Source organism: Lepidochelys kempii, chromosome 20, assembly GCF_965140265.1.
Source record: "Lepidochelys kempii isolate rLepKem1 chromosome 20, rLepKem1.hap2, whole genome shotgun sequence".
Taxonomy (NCBI): domain Eukaryota; kingdom Metazoa; phylum Chordata; order Testudines; family Cheloniidae; genus Lepidochelys; species Lepidochelys kempii.
The window spans coordinates 24,322,018-24,347,245 of NC_133275.1; the positions used below are offsets into that span (position 1 = coordinate 24,322,018).

The following is a 25,228-nucleotide window of genomic DNA, read 5'->3' on the forward strand; positions in this document are numbered from 1 at the left end:
GGAGAAACACGTCCAGAAGCAAGTGTACAATGAAAAGGTTGCAACAGTGTAATCCCACCAGCTTTACCAAGAGTTAGTACATGATGCGATTGGTTACGATAATTCGGTTGTCTATTTTTATGAATGGCTGTTAGTTTCATGCATGTTTCTCACATGTGCTGCAAAGCACATTGCGTGGTGATGAGGATTAAAAGGAGGTTTGTTATTTGATCATTCGTTATCTACACACGTAGGATTTAGCCTACTGATATTGCCAAAGCAGAGCATTCAGGCGGAGATTGAGTGTCTCTCTGTTACCAGTTAAACTCACCATCCAGCCTGAGGTATTTGAAGCCACGGTATGCAAAGTAGTCTTCCATGATGGTCATGAGTGAGGTCATCTGACAGAACAGCAGCACCTTGTGGTTGGTGGCTCGTAGTTTGGGAAGAATCCTGTCTAGGAGCTCAAATTTGCCAGATGCTCGGTACAGGTCTAGTCTAGTTCACCAGAGAGGATTGGCAATAGGTGAGAATCTGATGCTACAAAAATGCATCACCCTCGCAAGCAAATGAGAGCTACCAGTGCTTGTTACATTAATACACTGACCTAATCCAAGTAATTCTTCATTGATAAACCACACCACACTTAAACTACAAATATCCTCCTTTGTAAAGCTCAAAAGCATTCAACTTACCCCTGTACAATACCTCCAGTGAAACCTAAGTGCTCTGAAAAGGATTCCTGCAAACAAAAACAGAAACACTGTCACACTGATTGCACCACATTCTTCTATACAAACACAAATGTCCAATAAATCCAACAAACTCTTGGAATTGCCCTGATAGAAAACTGATCATCAGGTCAAATACGTCTAATCTTCTTCTGCTTTCATATGGCTTGGGTGGATAGCAACAACTACAAGTGTATTTCTAGGTTAGATAGCCAGCACATTGCCACAGCAGTGAGCTGGTGAATGTCCTTCAGGCCCCTGGCCAAGGAACAAAGGGGACACTCAGATATGATGTGCTCCATCATTTGTGCCTGGTGACCACAGTCACATGCAAGTGTTTGCCTCATTTTCCATTTAAAGAGGGTTTGTCCAAGTCTCCCATGAGATGTCCTGATGCAATTCAATCTGCACCAGTCTTTCCGACATAAAATCAAAACCTGGTGGTTCCTTGGCAGGGTCAACAACAAGCTGTTTGTTTAGAGCGGTTGAAACACTCCATGTGATTCTCACTCCATGTGAGCCTCAGCGTCACAGCTGACATAAGGGTCTTGATGTGGTTCCATAGAGGATTGTGGGATTTTAAATCTTGTCTTTGGTGGGTTCTGCAGGTCATCATGCAGCAGAATCCCTGCATTTGCACTGACATGGTTGAGAAAACAAGATGTCTGAGGAGCTCTTCTAATCTGTAGAGGCTGGATATGCGATAGGACCAGGAGCCAGTCGACTGGAGTCGATTTGAGCGTCCCTGACACTATGCGTATAGCGTTATTGAGTGTCAAGGAGTTTAGCATGACTGCTGTAAGACCACACTGGTGCACAGCATTTAGCTGCACAATATACCAAGGCAATTGTTGCAGTTCATAGGGTCCATGGACTGGAGCCCCATGATGTTCTGGCCAATTTTCTGATAAGTGCGACACAAGACCTGACATTCTCGAGGTGTTGTTGAAAGGTCAAACTCTGGTCCAGTGTAACACCAACATATTTTGGGTTAGCCTTGTGGCAGATGTTCTTACCGCAGAAGTGTGTGTCAAGTTTGGTATTAGCCATTTTATTCTTCGGTTGGAAAGCGGTCTAATTATGAATTAACCTATTGCCATTTATAAGATATCCAATTGCTGTATGAAGGCCTGGAAAGGATGTGTAGGAATAAAGTAATTTTAAAGCATCTGTCTGGGGTCACTTGAGGTTAAAAGATGATCCCAAGGAGCAAGTTGGAGCACTGATTCACTAGTGGAACACTTGTTTTGTTGTCTCTGAGGACAGACTGCATCCAAAGGGATTAGCTTGACAAGGAGCCTTGATTTTACCATTTTTAATTGATATCACTTCATTGAACACTTCATGTCTGAATAGGTTTAAACCAACGTTGGATGCTACAGGGAAACATTTTAAGATGAGACACAGGAACGTTACACAGTGCTGCCCTGAAAATTTACCCCACAGCATCCAAGCACAGCTTAGTTCATATATTACCCATTTTACAGAAAAGTGGATCTGTGCACTAAGGCACCTAGATCCTCATAGGAGCCTCTAGGCAACACTGATACAAAAATACAACATTACCTCTATGTGCTGAAACATGTACGGATGGTTACAGATCTTCCTCAGCTGCATGATGGTGTTCATCAGGGTTTTTGTACCACCTTTGCCCTGTGTGAATAAAGACAAAATTTACAAATATGTCCAAGCACACATTAAAGCCGTGAAAGAGAAAGCGGAGGATCTGCTCCACCCCCCTTGCTATCATGGCATTCTACACTCTTGGCAAAATGTAAAATATCACATGAGAGAAAGCAGATGGGTGCAACTGAGGACAAAGATGGAATTATTCGAGGCTGATCACGTTAGCTTTAGTAGCTAACTATGTGTGCAGAACACTGAAGACAGTGAACGGCTGTTATAGCATGGATGGGACATGGGATGCATCTTCACTCAGTTTTCAAAAGTGAATGTCACACAGATCTAGTATCAGAGCTGCCACTTTAGGAGAGAACCCAATTAATGACTCCAAAACCTCCTCCATACACTAGCAAGGCCAAGTCCCCCAGCCCCACTGCTGTGAAAGCTGCCCAGAACCGCGAGACAACAATCAATCAGTGTAACACATTGCTCAGAAAGCTGAACTTCAAGGTGTTAAGGAGAAACCTTAAAATCCTCTTCCGCAATCCAAGGAATAAAGGGCGGCTCAGAGGATGCATACTGGAAAAGTGGACACTTCACCTTCAGTTCATTTTAAACCTGGCCCAACCTGCTGCTGCCGCCATCGGATAGCTGTTGAGTGGCATGTGTGAAACAAGCTCTCAGTGCTCTCTGTGAAATTCCTGACAGACGGTTATCCACAGCACAGCATCATCCCTCATGGTGCCCTTTTGGGCAGTCTTGGGAGAGGCACGCACAGGCTCAGGTCATGGTTATGTGGAGGAAGCCCGCACTGCCTCAGTTCCTGCTGCACCCATTCTGTGCACCGGGGCTTTAAGGCCAGGCCTACACTACAGGTACTATGGTGGCACAGCTGTGGTGTCATAGTGACACCGCTTTAACCCTGTAGTGCAGGCAGACAACGGTGACAGACGGGGTTTTCGGTTGCTGTAGGAACTCCACCTCCCCGCGCGATGGTCGCTAAGTTGACTGAAGCTTTCTTCCGCTGACCGAGCTGCGGCTACACCAGCCTCAGAGGTGTGGATTTTTCACATCCCCGAGCACCGCAACTATGTCGATCTAAGCTTTAGGTCTAGATCAGGCCTCAGTTTCCAGGGAGCCAGCGCCAAATGCATTAAGGGGATTTCCCAAAGCACAAAGAGCAGTTAGGCACCTATGAAAGTGAAGGGGATTTGAATGCTTAACTCCACAAAAAATGTCCCCTTAAAACCGTAACAGCAACGTGACTGGCAGACAGCATGGAAAAAAATCCAGTTTGGAAACAGGCCCCTGTACATGAAATGCTCTTCAGCCCTGCTGCATGTAAATGCAGGGAGAGTGAGGAACAAATCAGGGCCCTATTGCCACACCTTTTTATCCTTCTCCGAGCCATCAGTGAGCAGCACTCCCTTGGCCTGCATGTGTCTATACAGCACCCTCTGTAATGCTGACATGTCACACTTGATCACATACTCCACCTGGAAAGCAGAGGAGAGTTTAACATCACAAACAATAGTAACCAACCCTCCATGATTCTCTGCATGCTCCCAAAACATCTCATTCCCCCGCCCCCTCCATCACTGGCTTGTAGCTCTGCACCCCCCCCACACACTTTGCTGTACTGCTCCGAGCTCTCTGCCAACCACTGAACTGTGACTTATTTCCCAACCAATTAGCACTGTTCTCAAGCTGGCCAGAGTGCTGACGAGATACTCTTTAACCAGAGGGCTCAGTGTGGTGTCTTTATGATGCTGCTGGCCCAGGAGTGGCAGAATGGGCATACAAGTCACTGTGGGGCACGAACATCCACCACTGTTCTCCCATCTTCCCCACTTTGAGCCCTACGACCTCAGTGCTAGAGAGTTAAGCCACCAATCTGGTTTGTTCTCCTCCGGCTAGCATAGGCCATTGGGATGAGAATAGCAAGATGAAAAGCTGCAAAATACCGTATAATTGCAGCAGTTCCTAGAAAGAAAACTAAATTTGGCTTCCACAGAAAAGACCTTTCCAACAGCACTGGAGTGAAGAAAGAGAAACCATAAAAAGCAAAAGCCTTTAGTGAGGACAACATGGAAGCAGGTGTCAAATGCTGGAGCAAATAGCAGGCAGCTTAACTGACAACTATATGCAAGTTAAAAAAGAATAAATGGGTTAGTTCAACTAGCTCATCCCCCACTCATGGGCCAGGGCAGGAGCGCCGTCTAGAGCATTTTTCACTACTTCCTCCTGTCCCATTGTACATGCTCAAATCTTGGGGCTTTCCCCACTTTCCTCAGGAGAGGTCACAGCTTCTCTTATAGTCTCTCACTTCAGCTACATGACAAACTTACAGCAGGGATGCAACATAAAACAAATAAAACCCTATTTAAGTGCAGCATAGTTCATAGATTTTAGAATCACAGGATTGTTTAGGCCAGAAGGAACTATTAGATCTAGTCTGATCGCCTGTATAACCACATAGACCAGGGAATTTCACTCCACTCCCCCTGTATTGAGCACAATAACTTGTGTTTGACTAAAGAACTTCTTCCAAAAATGCATCCAGGAAGCCTGGAGGGCATGGGGGTCTGCATCTTCCTTACGAGCTTTACCTTTTCAGGCAGCTGTGCTTCCACCTCCTTCTTTAACCGCCTTAGCAGGAAGGGACGCAGCACTTTGTGCAAACGACGGATAATCAGAATAGTTTCTTCTTCATTCAAATCCACCTATTTTTTCCACCCAAGAAATACAAAAAGGTTAAAATAACTTGAGTCTCTCCCCCCTCAACATTTTTCACTAAATACTGCAAGATCCCAACAACCCCCCCACCCCGCCCCGGCTCTTGTCTAGCCCATTCCCAGTAGATCTCAAAGCGCTTTGCAAAGAAGGTCACAATTATCTCCATTCTACAGATGGAAAAACAGACTCAGAGAGGGCAAGTGACTTGCCCAAGATCACCCAGCAGGCCAGTAGCAGAGCTGGGAATAGAAATAAGGCCTAAAGATTTCCTCCATAAACTGTGCAACTGATGACTTACAGTTTTGAGCAGCCACACAACTCTCAAAACTGCAAACTTGCTTATGCTGCTGTCCAAGTCTGGGGTTTCTGTACTGAAAACTCTAAAGGTTCAAACCCTGTGCTGTTTTATTACTTGGTATTCACGTCCCCAGTCACTGCACTTTAAGAAAGGTGTTTTGAATGAATATAACCAGTTCACTTAAAAGCCTTGAGGATTCTGTGCAATCTGAGAATCCATTTTGACAAGAACCAAGGCAGCGCCTTGCTGGGATGGCTGGAGGTCTATGACTGAAAGATACCTTGCCCTTATTCCAGCATTTGCTTATCATCAGTCTCTGTTTTATCCCGTACAGCTCAAACTCACTTTCTCTGCTGTCATGTCCCAGAAATTAAACTCTGAATGAAGACAATACCCCTCCCCTAATTAGCAAATGGTCTAAGATGGAGACCGCTGAGCTAGCATACCAGTTAACAGCTGGAAACTAATTACAACCAAATACTGTGGATATCCAGTGATTTGGTGCCTTATATTAGCACAAGACTGTCCAAACTCAACTGCTGCCAGACGGCTACTTCCATACCTACCTTCTCTCCAGTCATGGCAAATGGAGCATTAAACCACTGCTCAAATGTGCTACAGCTCTTGAAGATGGTGGGAAGGAGGAAATTGAGTAGAGCCCACAGCTCTGGCAGCTTATTCTGTAGTGGAGTTCCTGTCAGCAGCAAACGACGCGGAGCTACGTAGTGTGTGTTGAGGACTTGGGTTAGCTTACAGTGGTGATTCTTCATTCTGTGACCTTCATCAACAATCATGTACTTCCAGCGAATCTGTAGAGACGGAATCACAACAGACACTGTGGGAATCCCATCTTCCATAAGCACAGCAGCTACATTCATGTCCTCAGACGCAGGAGAATCACAGAATCTTAACCATCCATGCAGATATGCCTGCCCAGCAGGGAGCCACCACCAGAGACCGATCAGAACTGAGTAGGACTGTAAAAACCTAGTCAAGTTCCATTCAGGCTGCTGCTGGGAAAGTGCTGCCATTCATGAGCCCTTTCTTTGCCTGTGGTACAGAGAACTGAGACAGTTGATGGAATAAGGGAGAGAATGTAAAGAAAAGGGAAGGGGCGGTAATGTTGAGAAATGATTAAGGAAGAGACCCAGTTATTCCTAGCATCTCACACACCCTGTACCACCATCAGTAATTTCTTAGCTTCCTGGCCATAGCCAAATACATTTCAGTTACTCAAGAAGTGGAGTAGTAAGGGAAAAGAAAAAGCTAAAACCTCCCTGCTAAGGCCATGTCTAGGTGAGAAAAGATGCACCAGTTTAACTGGATATAGTTAAACAGGCACAAACCCCTAATCAGTGCAGCTTAATTTAGTAGTTCACTGACACAAGATACAGATAAAGATCACAAGATAAGAGACGTTTCTGGGAGGTAACTAACACTGAAATAACTCAGATAACTAGTCTTGTGAAGTTGCACACTCCCACACTTCTGGGGAGGACCTGCATAGACTGCCTTGACTTGATCAGGAGGTCTAACAGGACAAAAGACTTGAGGCTGTCACTTGATACAGTTTGACCTTGGAAGAGGGTAACTGACATGCACAAACCCCGAACTGAGACAGGCCACGTGAGACGATCTGAGGTACTTTAGATCTGCCAGGGTTTCTATGTGAAAGATGGGTGAGCACCTGCTAAGCTAGGCATGTGTATCTAAGCTGTTTATTGGTAAGGTATGTTTCCTCTGTAATGCTTTTGTTCTGAATGAAGAACACTTTGCTTTATGAGAGATGGCTGATCACTCCTTAACCCTGTTATTACCCCAGAGAACACAAAACTGCAGGGCCTGAGAAAGGTGATGGCTGGGAGCCTGAGCCCTAAGTGGGGTGGCCCTTAAGGCAGCCACGAGGGTGTCAGAGGTGCAGTTAGCCATAGGAAACACAAACACTCACCTTGGCAAGAATGTGCTTATCTTTGATGATGTACTCGTAGGTTGTAAGCAAGACATTAAACTTCCCACTTCGAAGCTGAGGTACAAATGCCCGTCTTGCTGCTGGAGAGCCCTGGGAAAGGAGGAATAGGAGAAAAAAAAATTAAACCAATGTAACTGCCAGCAGGGGGCGTTACTGAGGGCTTGTCCTACAGGGTGCAGCAATGCACCAGTAGAGAGGTACAAATTCTAAAGAGCACCAACATGCTGCACACCAACCGGCCCGTGTAGACCCTGCTGGCATGCTCTAAAAATTCCCTATTGCACATTTTTAGTGCGTGCCAGCAGCATCTACGCAGGCCAGTCAGTCTGCAGCACGCAGTGCATTGCAGAATTCACCCCCCTCTAGTACACATTGCCACACTCTGTAGACAAGCTCTGATTATTAGCAACAGGGTGAAAAAAATCTCATGTTCCTGATTGGCAGGAGGGAAGCAAATCTAGCTTGAATGTTTATACAGGCCGTGGCAGTTCGATATGAACGCTTGAGTGAGAGTGTGAATCTAACACAGGGAAGAAGAGTCCCGAAGCAGCGGTTTATTTTTTGGATAAAAGGGAAGGCTGCATTTCTGTCGGGGTTAGTTATACAGGTACTAAAAGCTGCTTACAAAATATTCAACCAAAGGTTTCACAGTGAGAAGTGCATGACCGAACTCCACTACTTGCCTTGTAGGAGACCTTCACCACAGAAGGAGCCCATTTATCAAATTCATATGCCCAGTTTGACAATGTTCTAGACGAGAGGGGAGGAGAGAAAGAGAACAGTAAAACCCACCCTTGCATAATGGACTCCAAACCTTCTATAGCCCAAAGCAGCCCCCACTGGTTGTAAAACCATAAAAGTCTCCAGCAGCTCTTCAGAAATCAGTACCCTTTATTCCCAGCTAGCAACTCTTGCTGCAAAATCCATTATCCAAGACACTCAACCACAATCCAACAATTCTCTGTGACAATCATGAGATGTGACCACAGTACTCTCTTCTCTGCCAGAAAGAACAGTTATTTACCTTACAGTAAATGTGGTTCTTGGAGATGCATTGCCCATATAGATTCCGCTCTTGGTGCACATGTGCTCCACGCACGAGAGATCAAATGATTTTGTTCAGCAGTGTCTGTTGGGGCCACGCCTGCACCATAAGTAACCTCACTTCCCCCTCGCCTGAGGGCATAAAGGGCAGCGTGGGCCCAACTGCCCCTCAGTTCTTTCACCAGTACAGAACTCTGGAGTAGCTGAGAAAGAGGGAAGGTTGTGAACAAGATATTTCGAAGAACCAATTACCGCAAGGAAAGTAAGTGTCCTTTCTTCTTCGAGTGGTTGTCAACGCAGATCCCACACCTTGTGATGTGCAAGCAGTTGTCTATCGCTTGGAGGTGGATAACCAGAGTCTTACTTAAGTAGTGACTGCAGGACAGTCCCACCAAAATTGGCTTCCAATCTGGAAGCCTCCGCTAAGGAACAGCGTCTTGTAAATGTGTGGCTCAAGCTCCCGTAGCTGCTCCACAAGTTTCTCTGTTTGTCTAGGTTAACTAAAACTTACCGATATTACACTGACAAAGACCATATGTGATGGGGTGTCCGCCCCACCCAGGGCCTGGAAGGGTTAAGATGGCTAGATGGGCCAATTACCTGCCCAGGCTGCACTGGACGAGCCAGGGAGCAGGAGCTGATTAAATAAAGCTCAGCTGGGCAGGAAGAGCAGGCACCTGAATAAAGCCCAGGAGGTGACAGCAGCCGTGGGCTGCATGGAAGGAGTTTGCAGTCTCTCCCTGGGTGAAAGGAGGTGTGTGGGGCCTATACAGTATAACTTCAGAGTTACGAACTGACCAGTCAGCCACACTCCTCGTTTGGAAGTATTCGGCGGGAAGCAAACACAGTACACTGCTGTGTTAAACAAAGAACTAAAAAAATTAAAGGAAAGTTTAAAAAAAGATTTCACAAGATAAGAAAATGGTTTCTGTGCTTGTTTCATTTAAATTAAGATGGTCAAAAGCAGCATTTTTCTTCTGCATAGTAAAGTTTCAAAGCTGTACTAAGTCAATGTTCAGTTGTAAACTTTTGAAAGAACCATAAAGTTTGTTCGTAATGCTGAACTAATCTTCACTCCTGACTCTGAGGGTCTACTGTAGAGGGCAGTCGGGAGGCTGACAAACGCAGAGAGGGGGAAGCCAGGAAGATAGGAGAAGGCTCAGGGGTAAAGCATCATGGTAGGACAGTGCAGGCCTTGGCTGCTAACTGGAGGGCCCCTGAACTGGAACCCAGAGTAGAGGGCAGGCTTGGGTTTCCCTACCAGCCACTAGGGATGTGGCACCGACCAGGCAGAAAACATTGGACTTCCTGATTTGTTCCAAAAAGACATTGTTACAGACCCTGGAAGGGGGAACCACAGAGTGGTCAGAGGGTCAAGTCACGAAGAGGAGCTGCCATTCCTGGAACAAAGGGGTCCGCAGGATGACAGGAGAGACAAAACCAGAGGAGGGCGCAATGCCTGGCCAGAGCTAATCCCCAGGACAGCCAGTAGGGGTGAGTGAACCCCAGGACACCATAAAAAAAGCGAACTACATTAACACTGTACTATTTTATACAAGGCTAAGTCAGTCGCACAGTGCGTGGAGGAAGCAGACGGTGCAGGGGTTCTACATTGCTGCCACAGGCAGCAAGGATGGACAGAGGATGCTTTGGCCACTCAGCTTTTCTGCCCTGGAGTGGGAGGGCTGTGAGGACACTCAGGGTACAGCCCCAGCCCCATCAGATGCTACCGGACAAAATAATCTGACGTGGCATGTATTGGGCGCACATGCCTCAAGAGTGGCATCAGCATGGGCAATCGCTCGAAGAACACTTCCATGCACTAGGGACTGAACTGAAAATATAACAATCCAGTCGCGTGTGTGCACAGGGGAGTGCTGTCTTATTTTATTGGCGAAGATCTGTATTTTGGTATAACATATAAAGAGAGGAACAGTTCTGCTACAAACAGCAATGCCTGAATTCTGATTCTTCACACTGGCTCATTTATTTATTTAAGCTGACCTACTGAGTTGGGAAGGTGCCCTTAAACTTTTTCTGATTATTCAAATTAATATTATGAGAAATCATCTCAGAACGTAAGTACTGTTAAAATGGACTAAATTAATAGGTTATGAGCCAAAAGTCTATGACCGGGGGGGGGGGGGGGGGGAGAAACAGCTTCTTCCCTTAGGGCAACTGCAGCATTATTTGGGTTTCCTACAGGCACTTTTATCCAAGGACCTCAAGGCACTTTACAAAAGCTCCCAAACTCCCCTGTACAGTAAGTATCTCTACACTCATTTTGCAGATTATTAAACTGAGGCAAGGCAGCTGAATGAATTCCAAGGTCAGAGAGTGAGTCAGTGGCAGAGTGAGGAACAGAACCCATAATTCCTGACTCCGTCTTCCTCCCTGCTCTAACATCACACCCTGCTACCTTCCACAGCACAGCTAGAATTAACATTGCTCACTAAAAATATCTCCTAAACTTCCCAGTGCTGTAACCCACCATTAGTTCGAGCACCACACTTACGAGAGAGGTACGATAATGAGGAAGGGTCCATTGATACGCTTGTGCTCCATGAGGTATGTGATTAAAGCGATGGTCTGGATAGTTTTGCCCAGACCCATCTCATCCGCCAGGATACCATTCAGATTATTATTGTACAAAGAGACGAGCCACTCCAAACCTTTAATCTGAATAAAAAGATAATGGAGGATGATTCACAGAATGTAAACTGAACAGGATCTCAGAGGAAAAAAGCCACACTTCCTTGTGAATGATTTGCAGCCACTCACCTTATGTAACATTGTAGATTAATTATTCATAGATTATTAAACCGCTTGTTTTAGAGTTAATTATCTCAAAGCGCTCTTTGGCACTGATCTATTCCTCTCCCTTCTGGATCATAAAAAGAAAAGGAGTACTTGTGGCACCTTAGAGACTAACCAATTTATTTGAGCATGAGCTTTCGTGAGCTACAGCTCACTTCACTGAAAGCTCCCTTTAATGCTCTTTGCTTTAAGCTACAGAGGCCAAGTCCGGCTAATTGGTTATTTTATAAAAGACCTCCCCTCACCCCCAGAAGCTTGGATCATTTTATTCCCATCTGCATCTCTCAGAACCTTAACAACTTTCTGGTTGTTTGCATGGACTGAAGGGAACAATCCTCCACTCCTGCAGTGTGGGAGAGATAAGAGGTGTGAGTCAACAGGCTCCTATCTTTAATCCCCAGGATTTCACTGACAAGTGCAATACACAACATTATAAGTAAGGTCTTACACCAGAGCCTACTGATAAGCACAAAAATTTAGTCCTTCCATAGAGCTTTGCATCTTCAAAGTACTGCACAATTATCTAACTACAACTAAAAATGCCAGATAAAGTCCGTTGAGTCACGCTTTGTTCCCCAGAGACTACACGATTCAAGTATTATCCAGTCACCTTCAGCCTGTTTGGTGCAATTTGGGGTGTGTGTGTGTGTGTGTGTGTGTGTGTGTGTGTGTGTGTGTGTATGTACACACACACGTTCACATGTTTAAAACTTGCAATTTAGATGTGTGTGTAGACGCGCATATGTTTAAAACTTGCTTGTCAGCTTTATTATATTGTGTATTTGCTTATGGAGGCACTTGCAATGAATTTTGCTCAGCAAGTTCAAAAGGTAAGAAATAATGACCTATTAACCCCAAATGGACTTTAATAAATCAGCTGGCAGATACAGCTGAAATAACTGAGCATGGTAAAGAAGTGCCACCTGATTAGAGCGGTGAGGGAAGCAGGACAGGAGCTTAACACCAAGCAGAGTGAAACAAGTTGCCTGGAACAATCTCAGGAGGGTTTTATGTTCAAATACATGTCTCAGTTCCTTATCTAGACTATAAGGCAGAGCAAGGTGTGCAATTTACTTCTAATAAATAATGACAACCTTTTGGAAGGGACATTACATCTCAGGCATCAGGGTTTAAGCCAATCTCTGACTACTAGAGGTCAGGATGAAACCTAATATGGGGGGCTGATTATCCTACATATGTTATTGCAGAGTTCTAGGAAAACCTTCCTTTGAGCTGCTGGTCAGAGACAGGATACTGGACTAGATGGGCCTTGGGTCTCATTCAGTCTGGCAATTTCTAGGTTCTCCCCCCAGTGCTGAGTATACTTATGGTTTATCAGACATGCTGTATGTGTGCATAAGCTATTTCAGTCACCATCACCCTGAATCAGGGTACTTCCTCCCTCAGTGTCTCACCTGGTATTGTTTGAGGACGCCATTGACCATGAGCGTAGACTGTTTGTCCACTCGTTCAGTGACCGCGTGGGCCACAGCGTAGTAAGATTGCAATCCCCTCGCCAGAGCTTGGGAGACCCCATACTCATCATCAACATCTTGCTTAGCATTTCTAAAAAATAAAGTAAAAGTGTTTTGAATAGATATGGAGAGAATCCTTCTCTGGGAGACGGGCTTCCCCGGGGCCCGAAGATCTCCTGGGAAACCCCACGAATCCTTGGATTTCATGAGCTCGTCTCTCCCAAGAGCCAATCAACTTCTTTGCTTTTGAAAGAATATTTTAGTCTCTTCTCATCCCTGTTTCTTTTCCCTTTGCCTCATGCTCTCTAAAATCAGGGAGCAAAAAAATAATGCCTGCACGTTTAATTCCTTGGAAACTAACCAGGTGGGATGGGATTTACAGCAGCGCCTAAGTGACTTCGGAGCACAAGTCCTGATGACTTTTGAAGATCCAAATCACAGTACACTTTTGAGAGAGCAAGAATCTTGACCTGAATGGTAAATTCTTATTGCCATTTCATCCAGCAGCTTGTATTTTAAAGGAATTATGGTTTCAAAAAAAAAAAAAAAAAAAAAAATTAAAAAACACACTTCACCTATTTCCTCACACAGTTATACTTAGTCTATTATAGTTTCTTCTGCAAACAGCTTAACATTTCCTGGTGTGACGAGAACCTCTTTCAACTGATGCACCAGAAACTGCCCAAATCAGAGGCTTAACACTACAACCAAATGATACTTTCCAAGTTCAATTTAAGGCCCCCACAACTTTTTTTTTTTTGGGCATCTCAGAAAGGAAACTAGGATGGTGCAAGAGAGAGAAGATCTGTGAGTATGGGATGTCTAAGTCCTTATAAATATTAAAAGCAAAAAACTAGGTTACTTCCACAGTGAGGTTCAGTTTTTACATACACAGAAGTATCCAGAATTTTAAGTTTAGTTGCTGAGAGAAACATAACTTGGACCCACTTTGAAATATTCATTTTTTTCCATATATGGCAATAACTCATCTTTATTCGGGCAATGTCTGCCACCATGGGAACCATAAACTCTGTAATCCCTGACTTTTTGTTATGTAAAATGTCAACACTGCATTACCCTCTTTTCTTCCATTTCTTTAGTTTAAAATAACTAACAGCTCACATAGGTGCATTTATGCCAATACGGCTATATCCACACCCATGGGTGGTTTATAAAAACCACCACATTATGCTACGTAATACCTTGGCTTAATGCAGGTGACTGTCTCCCTAGACTGGCTGGTCACCAGAAAATGTAACAGCCCTCTGCTTATTGACAGCTGGAAGATTTTTCTTTAGCAAAGTAACCTGTCATGGGATAAGAGGGAAGGTCCTCTCAGGGACTGGTAACTGATTAAAAGATAAGTAACAAAGAGTAGGAATAAATGGTCAGTTTTCAGAATGGAGAGAGGTAAATAGTGGTGTCCCCGAGGGGTCTGTATTGCGACCAGTCCTATTCAATATATCCATAAATGATCTGGAAAAAGGAGTAAACAGTGAGGTGGCAAAATTTGCAGATGATACAAAACTACTCAAGATAGTTAAGTCCCAAGCAGACTGTGAAGAGCTACAAAGGGATCTCACAGAACTGGATGACTGGACAACAAAATAGCAGACAAAATTCAGTGTTGATAAATGCAAGTAACGCACATTGGAAAACATAATTCCAACTATACATATAAAACGATGGGGTCTAAATTATCTGTTACCACCCAAGAAAGATCTTGGTGTCATTGTGGATAGTTCTTTGAAAACATCCACTCAGTGTGCAGCGGCAGTCAAAAAAGGGAACAGAATTTTGGGAATCATTAAGAAAGCAATAGATCGTAAGACAGAAAATATCATATTGCCTCTATAGAAATCCATGGTATGCACACATCTTGAATACTGCGTGCAGAAGTGGTCACCCGATCTCAAAAAAGATATATTGGAATTGGAAAAGGTTCAGAAAAGGGCAACAAAAATTATTAGGGGTATGGAACAACAACCTCCATATGAGAAAAGATTAATACGACTGGGACTTTTCAGTTTGGAAAAGAGACGACTAAGGGAAGATATGCTAGAGATCTATAAAATCACTGCTGGTGTGGAGAAAGTAAATAAAGTGTTATTTACTTCTTCTCATAACACAATAACTAGGGATCACCCAATGAAATGAACAGGCAGGAGGTTTAAAAACAAACAAAAGGAAGTATTTCTTCACACAACGCACAGTCAACCTGTGGAACTCCTTGCCGGGGATGTTGTGAAGGCCAAGACTATAACAGTATTCAAAAAAAAAAAAAAAAAAAAAAAAAAAAAAGAAGCTGGTATGTTCCTGGAGGAAAGGTCCATCAATGGCTGTTGGCCAGGATGGGCAGGGATGGTGTCCCTTGCTTCAGTTTGCCAGAAGCTGGGAATGGGCGACAGGGGATGGATCACTGGATGATTACCTGTTCTGTTCATTCCTTCTGGGATGTCGGGTATTGGCCACTGTCAGAAGACAGGATACTGGGCTAGATGGACCTTTGGTCTGACCCAGTATGGCTGTTCTTATGTAGCTCGAGTGATAGGGGCTTATGATTATGGAGCTAGAGGGTAACGGTTCATGCCTCACTGATTGATTTTCTAAGAGATCTGCTCTAGTTCAAACAGGACTTAATTCACGACAGTCCTTTGACCAGCATTATGCAGGTCAGACTAGATGATCAGTGGCCCCTGCTGGCTTTATAATCTAGGACTGATGTCTGTAGGCAGAGTTTTTGTAGCTGTGTTGGTCCCAGGATATTGGAGAGATAAGGGGGGTGAGATATCTTTTACTGGAACAACTTCTGCTGTGAACTTACACAGAGCTCTTCTTCAGGACCTCTAAAGCTTCTCTCTTTCACAAACCATAAAAGATATGACCTCATCCCCTTGTGTGTCTAGTGATGTTTGTAGGTATGCAACCATGGTTTGTCACGCTATTTTCATCTGCATACCTTTTCCCTTCTCCAAATGTAGCTATGGCAGCATTCCCCTCTGAGGAGGAGGATACCTAAGCATGAAACTTTAAATTAAGAAAACAGCGCCCAATTTCCTCTGCACTTTGATAACCAACATGTTAATTTCTCTTCTGTTTTCAAAAAACCTGGAACAATATATTCAAAGCTTCCTAGGAGAATCAGACATAAGTCTCATTAAAATGAACAGGCATTGCATCTAAATCTATTAAGTGGATTTGAATCTCTCAGCCTTAATCTCTGGGTAAAAAGACCAAGCATAACAAATCAGAGCCCCCCAGTGTAATTTTTAGGGAGCACTGGGAGGGAGTTACAAGAGACTGGCAATAGGGATTAAAATTAAAGCTATTCTAGCAGTAAATGACATGCAAAACTTTCACAGTGAAGTATAATATTTTCATGTGCCAGTCAGGTGAAAGACGGACTTCACAATGGAACGCTGCCCTTTGTGCTGGGACAAGAGAAACAGCAGTTTGCAAGTCTTCTCTTGCCAGTTATTAGTGCCTGTCAATTATGCCTCCCACAAAGTGATCCAGAATAATGAAAATCAATCCAGGCTAATCCTGGGTTGTTTTTGCCCCCCCAAAGGGGAAACAAAACGGGCATCAGGATTTAAAAATACTGACACAGCAAGTGACTAGGGGGGCTTACTCAATAATGTGCCTGGCATCGACTTCTGACACATCGTCACTGTCTGGATCTGGGATCTTCTTCTTTTCCTCCACAGGCAGGGCAGGCTGAGCAGGTTGTGGCTGTTCCTCTTCCTCCTCCTGCCAGAAATTGAAGGCTCCATCACTGGGACTATCAAGTTACATACACTCCTTCTTATGTATGAGGGAGAGGGCAGTGTTCTGTATCCTCACAGCAAGGCGGGGCTGATCAAGTCTGCATAAGCCACTTAACATGCAGCAAACTCTTTAAATACATGCTGCAGACTTTGCACACACACACAAAAAAAATCACCACTCTGGAGACACCTCTTTTTCCTTCCTTCCTGCTCCTGAGATGCTATAAAGCATGCAGCTTTGTTCACCAGCTGGTGATGCAGGAGACTTCAGCACACAGAGGAAATGAAGGACAATATACATGCCAGTTGATTGGTTGGAATGCATCCAAGATGTATATTTGCATTGACTCTCCATGAGTAGGAATCACCAGGAAATGCACATAAAGCTAGAGAATCTCTTTGCATCTCCCTGTAGATCTAGATACCACAATTGTACTTTGTGATCATATTTGTGGCCCTTTTGCGTCATTTTCTTTTAGAAAATGGCAAAAAAAAATCTTTGATCAATTGGGTGGAAATAAACCCTTAGGCCAAACATGAGGCTCCCACACCCATATTTAGACACCTAAATACAAGCAGCCCTTTTCAAAACCGGTGAGCACTTGCTTTTCCCCTTGACTTCAGTGAGATTTGTAGATGCGTGGCACCTTTGAAAAAAAATCACACCATTTATATAGGTACCTACATAAATCCCTGTTTTGTCTCCTTCCTAAATATGGATGTAGGAGCTAACCTTAAGCACCCAAGTTTGAACATTTTTCATGTAAGCTCTAGAACACTGATCATTCAAAGCTGACATACAGATGCACCCTACCTCCCGCATACATATTCTAACAACCCAACCTCATTTCCCAAAGCGATTTAAAAATACATTTTTTGACAGGAGTGAGAACTTCCATTATGTGGGCAAAATTGTGTTCTGCCCCTAAGCTGCCAGTGCAGAATAACAGTCTAGCGCACAACAAGTGCAGAACAGTAAGACAGGGAGATTGAGCCACTAGTCACTGCCAACCTCATTAAAAAAAAAAAAAAAAAAAATTACCCTATCCCCAAAATATTATCTCTCCTTCACCCCAACTTATAGAGCACTCAAAGATTCTTGGTGCATCTTGGACCTACTACTTTTAAAAATGTACATAGCTTCAGACTGTTTATGAATCTTTACGAACTCATAAGAAACAGTCACTGCCTTACAGACCCAGTACAGGATCCTGTAGGACAGGGGGTGGATCTCTGCAAAATTGCCCTGTTCCGTACACTCCCCTTGAAGCTCTTGTACTGACCATGGTTGGAGACAGGATACCAGGCCAGATGGACCATTGGTCTGATCCACTATGGCAGTTCTTATGTTTTTAAATCCTTATTGACGTATGATGGCAATGTCAGGCTACTATCAGAAGTAAAAGCTTGCAGGGTTGTGTCCTCGTTAAGACATGACAGAGGAAGAGATACTAAGTGGAAAGGGGTTGGAAATATGACAGCACGAGGTTATTTGATTCACACTGCACACATTTGTTCTTTCAATATTTATTTGTTCTAAATGAACTCATTTTAGCTAAAATCGACACTGAACTATATTTGAAAAATAAATACTAGATTCAGTTTAATGACTTTTTTAGGTCTACTGGTTATTTTCTATTTTAAAATACAAAAGTACCCAAAAAATATGACTTAAGGCACATCCACTTACCTCTTCCTCCTCCTCCGACCCACTTTCTTCACTGTCAGATCTGGGAGCTACTTCATATCTAATTAAATACAAATATTAATATTTAATATCAGTTCTGATTCTGACAGAGCAATGCACAAACATGCGACTAGCTTGGTCTCTAAAAGCCTTTGAACTCAAACTAGAGTGAGATTACTGCTACTTTTAACACAGGAATTTGTCTAATTTTTTTCCCTTTCTAATCCCAGGTTTTAGGACTCGTGCTTAGAAAAATTTATTGGGTCTGGGTGCATAAGTAGAGGGCCACCAATTAAGCATCTTTTGTAACAGTATTTCCCACATAATTTTAACAGTGCCCTGACCGCTGCAGTAAGGTTAAAGGAATCTTCGCTTTCTAATGGTATAACATACTCCTTCCGACCCTTTGGGACTCTCAAGGTGTTAGGCTGGGCCTATGCTGATATTTTGGGCTTTTCTTGCCTGAATTGAACCATTGCAGGCCCCAATCCTGCAATGATCTCTGTGAGAGAGGTACCTTGGAGACACACAATCACTGCAGGATCAGGGCCAGTATCCCAGACTGTGAACTGGTGTAATTTTTGACCCATTTCAGTTAGAGCATGGAACAGGATGTATAAGCAAAGCCACAGAATGCGTTACAGCAAATGTGAGGCTGTCATCCTTCTGGCAGGACACCAGATGGCAATCTGGGAACTAGCGATGGCTTACCCTGGGTTCATTTCCAACCAAGTGTCCAGCTGTCCAGCTTTTGGAGCGTCTGTGCCGGTAAGGATTTTACCGCTTTCCACATGGATCACTTTCACAGGGAGATCACTCATTTGGCTGGTCTCATCCAGAGGCTGAAAAAGCACAACATATGTAAATTTCAGTATTCCATCTGGAATTAAAGCTTCTCTGTGCTCTATTAGCCAATGCTTTAATTAAAACCAGTTAAGTGCTATTGCAGAAATATTTAAGAGGCACCCACTGAAGTTTTAAAACACCGCTTTACCCAAAGAATAAGTAGATCAAAGCTTTTTTTGGTTTGTTTTTAAAAGTTTTGGTTTGCACTAATCCAAAAAGAAGGAACAGGAAACCATTGTCTTGACCTAGCTGTGACAAAAGTGCTGCTTAGCATTTGAAGGCATGAATAAAAGAATTATTGTAATGTGAAATATCTCCAGCTTCTCTTATAAATTAATTTGCCACTCAGTACTTACTTTGTCACAAGTGATCTTGCAACTTCTTAGGTTTATGTGTAACTTTCAGCATTTTTGTCCCACTGAGTTCACTGGGACTTCTCACATGCCTAAAGTTATGGGTGGCTCTCCCTTAGGTTCTTATGGCCCTGATCCCAATAGTATCTGATCACCTCGCAATCTTTAACATATTGATCCTCACAGCACTGCTGTAGGTAGGAAAGCACAGTCATCCCCCTTTTACAGACACATTTACCCAAGGTCACACAGGAAAACTGGAAGAACTGGGAATTAACTCCAGCCTCCCAATCCCAGGCTTGTTTACTCTCTACACCCTTCCTCTCCTACGTGACATATCTAAGGGTTTGCAGGATTGGAGCCAGTGTGAGCACACTGGAGTTGCTGCCGAAATTAGCAGTGACATGACAGGTTAGAGAGGCTGCCAGAACCATTCTTGTGGGTGCAGACAGTAAGAAGACAGACAAATATTTCTTTACAAAGTTGAATATGTTCTATTTTAGGAAGTCTTGATTTAGCCATCTACTGCACTACACTTCAGTGCTGTTTCTCTTTCAATCCAAAAATCTCGTCATCATAACTGATCCTTTCAACGTGTGGCTAACAAACGTTTTCTATCCTACTTGGCACCACATGAAACAAGTTTCTTGTGCTTACTTCGCCATCTGGTCCAATTGCAGGAGTTTGCCCTTCTGCATTCTCTGCCTTCTGAAAGAAAGGGAATACAACTCATAGCAACCCTTTAATAATGGGAACAAAAATCAAACCCAAAATATGAGCACTGCACTGGAATCGCATGTTTATAATGCAAGTATCCCAACTCAAAAGGAGGGTGGGAAGGGAGGACACAGTTAAATGCAGAAGCGGCTCAGGTTGGAGCAGATTTGTAAAGTTCTAGCCAAGAAATCCTCCTTCAAAAAGAGCTAACATTTTATACTGGTTTATCACAGTCATGCAGTGTTATATTAGGACTGATGCTTTTGATTACTACATCCAAGATTAGCTACTTTTCTCTGTTTGGGGTTTTTTTTTTTTTTTTTTTGTATAACACCCATTACCGTAGCATATAAAGCCAGCTCTTATTAGTAAAGAAAATTCTGCACACCTTACTATTAAAAGGAAATCAAAATAGTTCTTTAAAAGTCAAGACACCCCGTTTTAAATCTCCTGGAAAAGAAATCCCTATCGCCAAGAAAACAAAAACAAACAAACCAAAAAACCACAACACTTAAAAACTGTTATCAGTTCTACCAGCTTATTCCCTTATACTCATAACACTGTTTTCTTCCATTTTTTCAGTAAAAGAAACCAAAAAAACTGCTCTCAGTTTTTCCCAACTTCCATTTAATGGATGGCAATTTACTAAGGAAAATTTACTGCAAGTTTTCTGATCTAGTGACTCTCACCAAATGAGTTTCTGCTTTAGAAAACTTGTAGTAAATTCTCTCTAGTAAATTTCCATTAGTTATATTTAAGTTGGCAAAACAGACCAGTCTTCAGTTTCTTTCACTATATTACTATGGAAGAAAAAAAAAATCACATTGCAGTTTACGATGCCTTCTGTTAAAAAATTAAGGAAAACAGCATGAAGACTCTGGTTTTAGAGATGCATTCTCAAGTAGGGTAAACTGCTTATTGGTATGGCAGGTTAGATGATGCATTAGGCTTTAAGTTCTGGAGTCCCAAGTTCAAACATGGCATTTGATTACAAGAGAAGTGAGCTTGCTCATCTCACCCTAGTCACAGCTGTCTATGAACAAGCCGTCAGCACGAATGACCGTCTCTGCTCAATAGATGTTCTGAACCGCCAAGGCTGGGCTAGTGCAACTCGGAAACAAGGCATGACAGTAGAGACAGCAGTTTCCAAACCCCTGTCTTACTCCAGACCTGGCTCCTGCCAGAGCTAACAGTCCTAGCAACAAGCAGGCTTAATCGTTAAGTCACCTTCTTTTTCTTTTTCTTCTTTTTCTCCTTTGCCACCTGTGCGGCCTTGTGTTGCCGCACCAGCTCGGTCAGGTTGGCCACATACTCGTCTGTCTGCTGGAGTAGATATGCCAAGCGCTTATCTTTCTTCTGATCAATAAGCTTACGGTACCCTTCTTCATCCTCAGCCTAAAGGAAGAGGGAAGGGTAGTATCCTTTCAGCCCCGAGTAGAAATTTAGCCAGCTAAAACTTCTATACAACATGTGCGCGCGTGTAAACTGTTTTACAGTCCCATGGGAAACCTTACCATCAACCTGCGCATTCGCTCTTTCTCAATCCTCTCATTCTCTTTCTTCTGCTCACGCTCAGTGTTAGCGTGGTAAGTAGCCACCGCTTTCGTAAGCTTTTGAATTTTTCCCGTGACAGATCGATGGTATTCTTTGAAATCCTTGGCATGCTGGAGAATGCTATTGAGGTATTCCTGAAGGGACAAAGTGAAGGCAATTGGACTATAAAAAGTCAAGATACACACACTAGCCATCTGTTGTTCTGCACTGTAATAATCAATGTCTTTATGTTGTAAGCCATTTGATGCATAGATTTAGCCACAAAAAAAGATCTTTTCCTCTGACTGTAATTTGCCCCAAATATATTTAACATCTCAGTAACGACTCAATTTAAATGGCCTCCGTATTCTAACTCTCTCTACAGAGAAACAAGAGAGTTAGTGTCCTTCGGTGCCCAATTCCCAAAGAAATCTTAAATTCCTTACCCTCCTTTGAAAATCCCAACCTAAACAACAACAAACAAAATAAAGTAACAGGAAGGAAACAACTTACCTGGTGCTTTTGTCTGCGTTTCCGTTCTTGCTCGATCTTCTGTTGTTTCTCCAGTTTCTCTGTGATGCGAGCCTCGCGCAGGGACTGCCGCTTGCTGCGTTTGTATGCCTTGGCATTCAGCGCCGTTTCCAGGGCCGTGTCTCGTCTCATGCACACCACGACTTCCTGGCGCAGCTTTTCAAGAAATTCACATTTAAAAAAATTAATTTCTCTCTGTGTGCCATTTTAAAAGTGCCAAAGTTTTGCATGGCATTAAAAAGGCCAAACTTCATACAATCAAAGGCTGAAATACAATTCTGAAGATGCCTTGGGCAAAAGATTCAGGTCGAAGATGTATGGTATGGAACTGGAAAAATATGCAGTGTCGCAGTATAACACTGCGTATTTACACTAAGGGTGAAATTCACCAGCAAAAGGCCTATTCTAGATCTTAAGCCCTTGTGCGACATACATGGTGCATCAGCCTTGTGTTGATCCTCTGCACAGGGTGGATTGCACCCTCAGTGGAAAAACAAAAAAGCAAAACTACTTAAAAAAATCAGATTCTCTTCCACATGGAGTCTCAGAATTGAGATTTATAAGAATAAAGATGCTGCCAGAGCACCACACAGCAACGGTTCATCTAGTCCACTGCCACATCAAATTGGCCCAATGGCCCATCTCATCAGGCAGCTTTTCCTTCTGTCAGGTCAGATCAGTGGAGCAGGAAATGGGATGCACCAATGCTCTATCTAGTCCAGTATCCAGGGACCACTTCCAAGGTAACCAGCTAACACACAAGGCAGGCCTGGAGGTTCTTGTATTTAGTTCAGTTTGTTTTATTCCAAGCCAGACAGACACAAATGCACACTAATTATCTTATTCCTGTGTATCTGGCATTTGCCTTACATTACAAAATCTGCAGTAATTGGCTAATTCCTGCTCTGAATCAGGCATCACACACTGGAAAGCCAGCTGCTGAAACTCCACAACCTACCTGTCTCTGGAAGTTAAGCAGTCTTAGTGCTTTAAGTTCAATGGTAGCTTTGGTTCTCAGGTCACCAGCCAAGGACCCGGGCAGGTTTTCTAGTTCTTGAATTCTGTGAGCAATGCGAGCCTGCAATCTGTGGGGATAAGACACAATTTCGTAGCAGATGAAGACAAATAAAATGAGTAAGTCTGGGCACTTTTAGCCTTTTACTGTTCAACTGAAAAGACTATCAAATACATCTGTGTTTTGTCCAGTCCTTGAGTCACCGTATCTCAAGTACGATGGAAGTTCTTGGCAGCTATGTCCATCTTTGTTTGGAACATAGGGCTTAAAACATCATTTAATACATGGGCATAGCAGTAGCAGTCCTCTCTGGCATGAAAGAGACCTGGGCTCAATAACCAAAGTGCCAGGGAAATGTCAGCCCCTGGGAGAAGCAGAGGCAGGCATGTGTAAGATCTCAGGAGTTGCCCTGACAGGCTCTGAAGTGAACTTATGCACAGTTCTTCTCAGTCCTAGATTAGTCTGTACAGCACATGTCAACTGGGAATTTTGATTTGGGGGGGGGGGGGGCGCTGAGGGGGAGAATGGTAAATAAGGAAAGTCACTGTATTCTTCAAGAGAACTGAGGACACCAGTAGGAGGATAAAAGGAGAGAGGCAGCCAGCCACTTGATATCAGCATCTCACAATTCCAACAGAAGCCATGGCTTTTACCTGTATTCCCTCTCCTGAAGGATTTCCACTGGGTCAAGTCCTCTTGGCTTCTGGATCGGTGTGATACGATTCTGCTTCTGATGGAGCTGCACCATGGGGGCAGGCTGGGCTGGCTGCCCGGGTGACTGAGTTTGGGGTGGCATTACAGGAGATGCTGCAGGAGGTACCGCCGGGGGTGCTGGTGAAGGACGGCCAGTTGGCTGAGGAGGAATCAGTTTCTGAGGTGTGCTAGTGGGGGCTGCAGCATTTGCCATTGGTCCTGTTCAAAAACCAAACTGGGAGTGACACTGGGTTGTATGTCCCCCGACACCTCTTTAAACCTGTCAGAATTTGACCGTGGGCCCTGGCCAAAACGTTCAGACCTGGGTGACTCCAGTTAGGCACCTAAGTAAATGGCCTGATTTTCAGAGCAGCTGTGGGCACAAAGCTTCTATTGGCTTCACCACCTCTGGAAATCAGGACACTCATTTAGGTGACAAACTTCAGGCACCCAAGTTTGAACATTCTGGCGCTAAGTAGCACTGGAATGCTGACATGCAGCCCAGCTACAAGGTCTAAGGGCAAAAAAACCTCTTCAGAGAAAACGGTTAAAAAATATTCTGCTTCTGCATATGTTCCGTATTCACTTTCCATACTTTATAACATAGGACATTGCTATGTTCACCCCATGCTGACTCCTGAACAAGTCGTTCAGTCCTACTGTTTATCCCCCCACCTCCTCTCAATCATCTGGCAAGCTGTAAATTTCACATCAACCAAATGCAATTCCTTCCGCCTAGCTACAAGATGAACTGCGCAGCTTTGTACAGCTGTCCCCTATAGTACAACAGTTCAAGCAGAATAAAAGCATGTAGATGCCTGAGTCAGCTCTTTGGAAAGATCACCCATTGGAGTCTAACCACCTGAGCAAAGACATCAAGTGGCTGCCAAAAAAATACTCTAGAGGCTTCAAAATCTGCACTGGAATTAACTGGTCTGTCTGCAGGATCACAAAATCCAGGTGGAGGGTTTTAAAAGAGCTTAGCTAACGTTGTAAGGTCTTCCACAGTTGGCAGGGACACACTGTAGCAGAAACCAAAATAAAGGTCTTCTAGGATTTGCAACAACTCATGTGCTGGGGGAACAAAAGAAGATGCCAAAAAAAACATTTGACTCAGTTTTCACTTCAGTGTGCCCTTCCTCCACATGCCTGAGTAGCACATCCCCATGCTGCCTTCACTGCTCTGGGGAAGGGAATGCCAGAGAAATTTGTTGTAATTAACGGTTTAAAAGAACCCTAGTTATTCTCACCTTCAGGCCAGGGCTTTGGGGGTGCACCAGGGGGCTGCCCAGGCATTCCTGGGGGAACTCCTGAGGGTCCAGGAGGAGGCATGTTAGGCCCTCCTATACCTGCACAAAGAAGAGTAAAAAAAGACAGCAGTAAGACACTCTCTCTGCAGTTTATTAATATATCT

The 25,228-nt window shown here is 43.7% G+C and overlaps 2 protein-coding genes across 11 annotated transcripts in view; one reads left to right on the forward strand and one right to left on the reverse strand.

The window, feature by feature from the left end:
• Positions 1–25,228, forward strand: part of YIPF2 (Yip1 domain family member 2) — a 125,727-nt gene that overhangs the window by 36,238 nt on the left and 64,261 nt on the right. The gene's annotated exons all lie outside the window — the stretch shown is intronic.
• Positions 1–25,228, reverse strand: part of SMARCA4 (SWI/SNF related BAF chromatin remodeling complex subunit ATPase 4) — a 93,482-nt gene that overhangs the window by 11,464 nt on the left and 56,790 nt on the right. For 9 of the 10 annotated variants that reach the window (XM_073318959.1, XM_073318966.1, XM_073318965.1 and 6 more), the window contains 20 exons: positions 25,065–25,163; positions 23,775–24,033; positions 23,065–23,191; positions 22,089–22,262; positions 21,557–21,730; positions 21,270–21,437; positions 19,983–20,033; positions 18,838–18,968; positions 18,130–18,187; positions 16,304–16,422; positions 12,613–12,763; positions 10,896–11,059; positions 8,020–8,086; positions 7,316–7,426; positions 5,934–6,176; positions 4,943–5,056; positions 3,722–3,829; positions 2,277–2,363; positions 675–721; positions 311–477 (listed from right to left, as the gene is read on the reverse strand). In XM_073318959.1, the coding sequence (XP_073175060.1) occupies positions 311–477; positions 675–721; positions 2,277–2,363; positions 3,722–3,829; positions 4,943–5,056; positions 5,934–6,176; positions 7,316–7,426; positions 8,020–8,086; positions 10,896–11,059; positions 12,613–12,763; positions 16,304–16,422; positions 18,130–18,187; positions 18,838–18,968; positions 19,983–20,033; positions 21,270–21,437; positions 21,557–21,730; positions 22,089–22,262; positions 23,065–23,191; positions 23,775–24,033; positions 25,065–25,163 (2,619 nt within the window). The remainder of the gene's footprint in view (positions 1–310; positions 478–674; positions 722–2,276; positions 2,364–3,721; positions 3,830–4,942; positions 5,057–5,933; positions 6,177–7,315; positions 7,427–8,019; positions 8,087–10,895; positions 11,060–12,612; positions 12,764–16,303; positions 16,423–18,129; positions 18,188–18,837; positions 18,969–19,982; positions 20,034–21,269; positions 21,438–21,556; positions 21,731–22,088; positions 22,263–23,064; positions 23,192–23,774; positions 24,034–25,064; positions 25,164–25,228) is intronic. The other variant, XM_073318961.1, reaches the window with a different exon arrangement.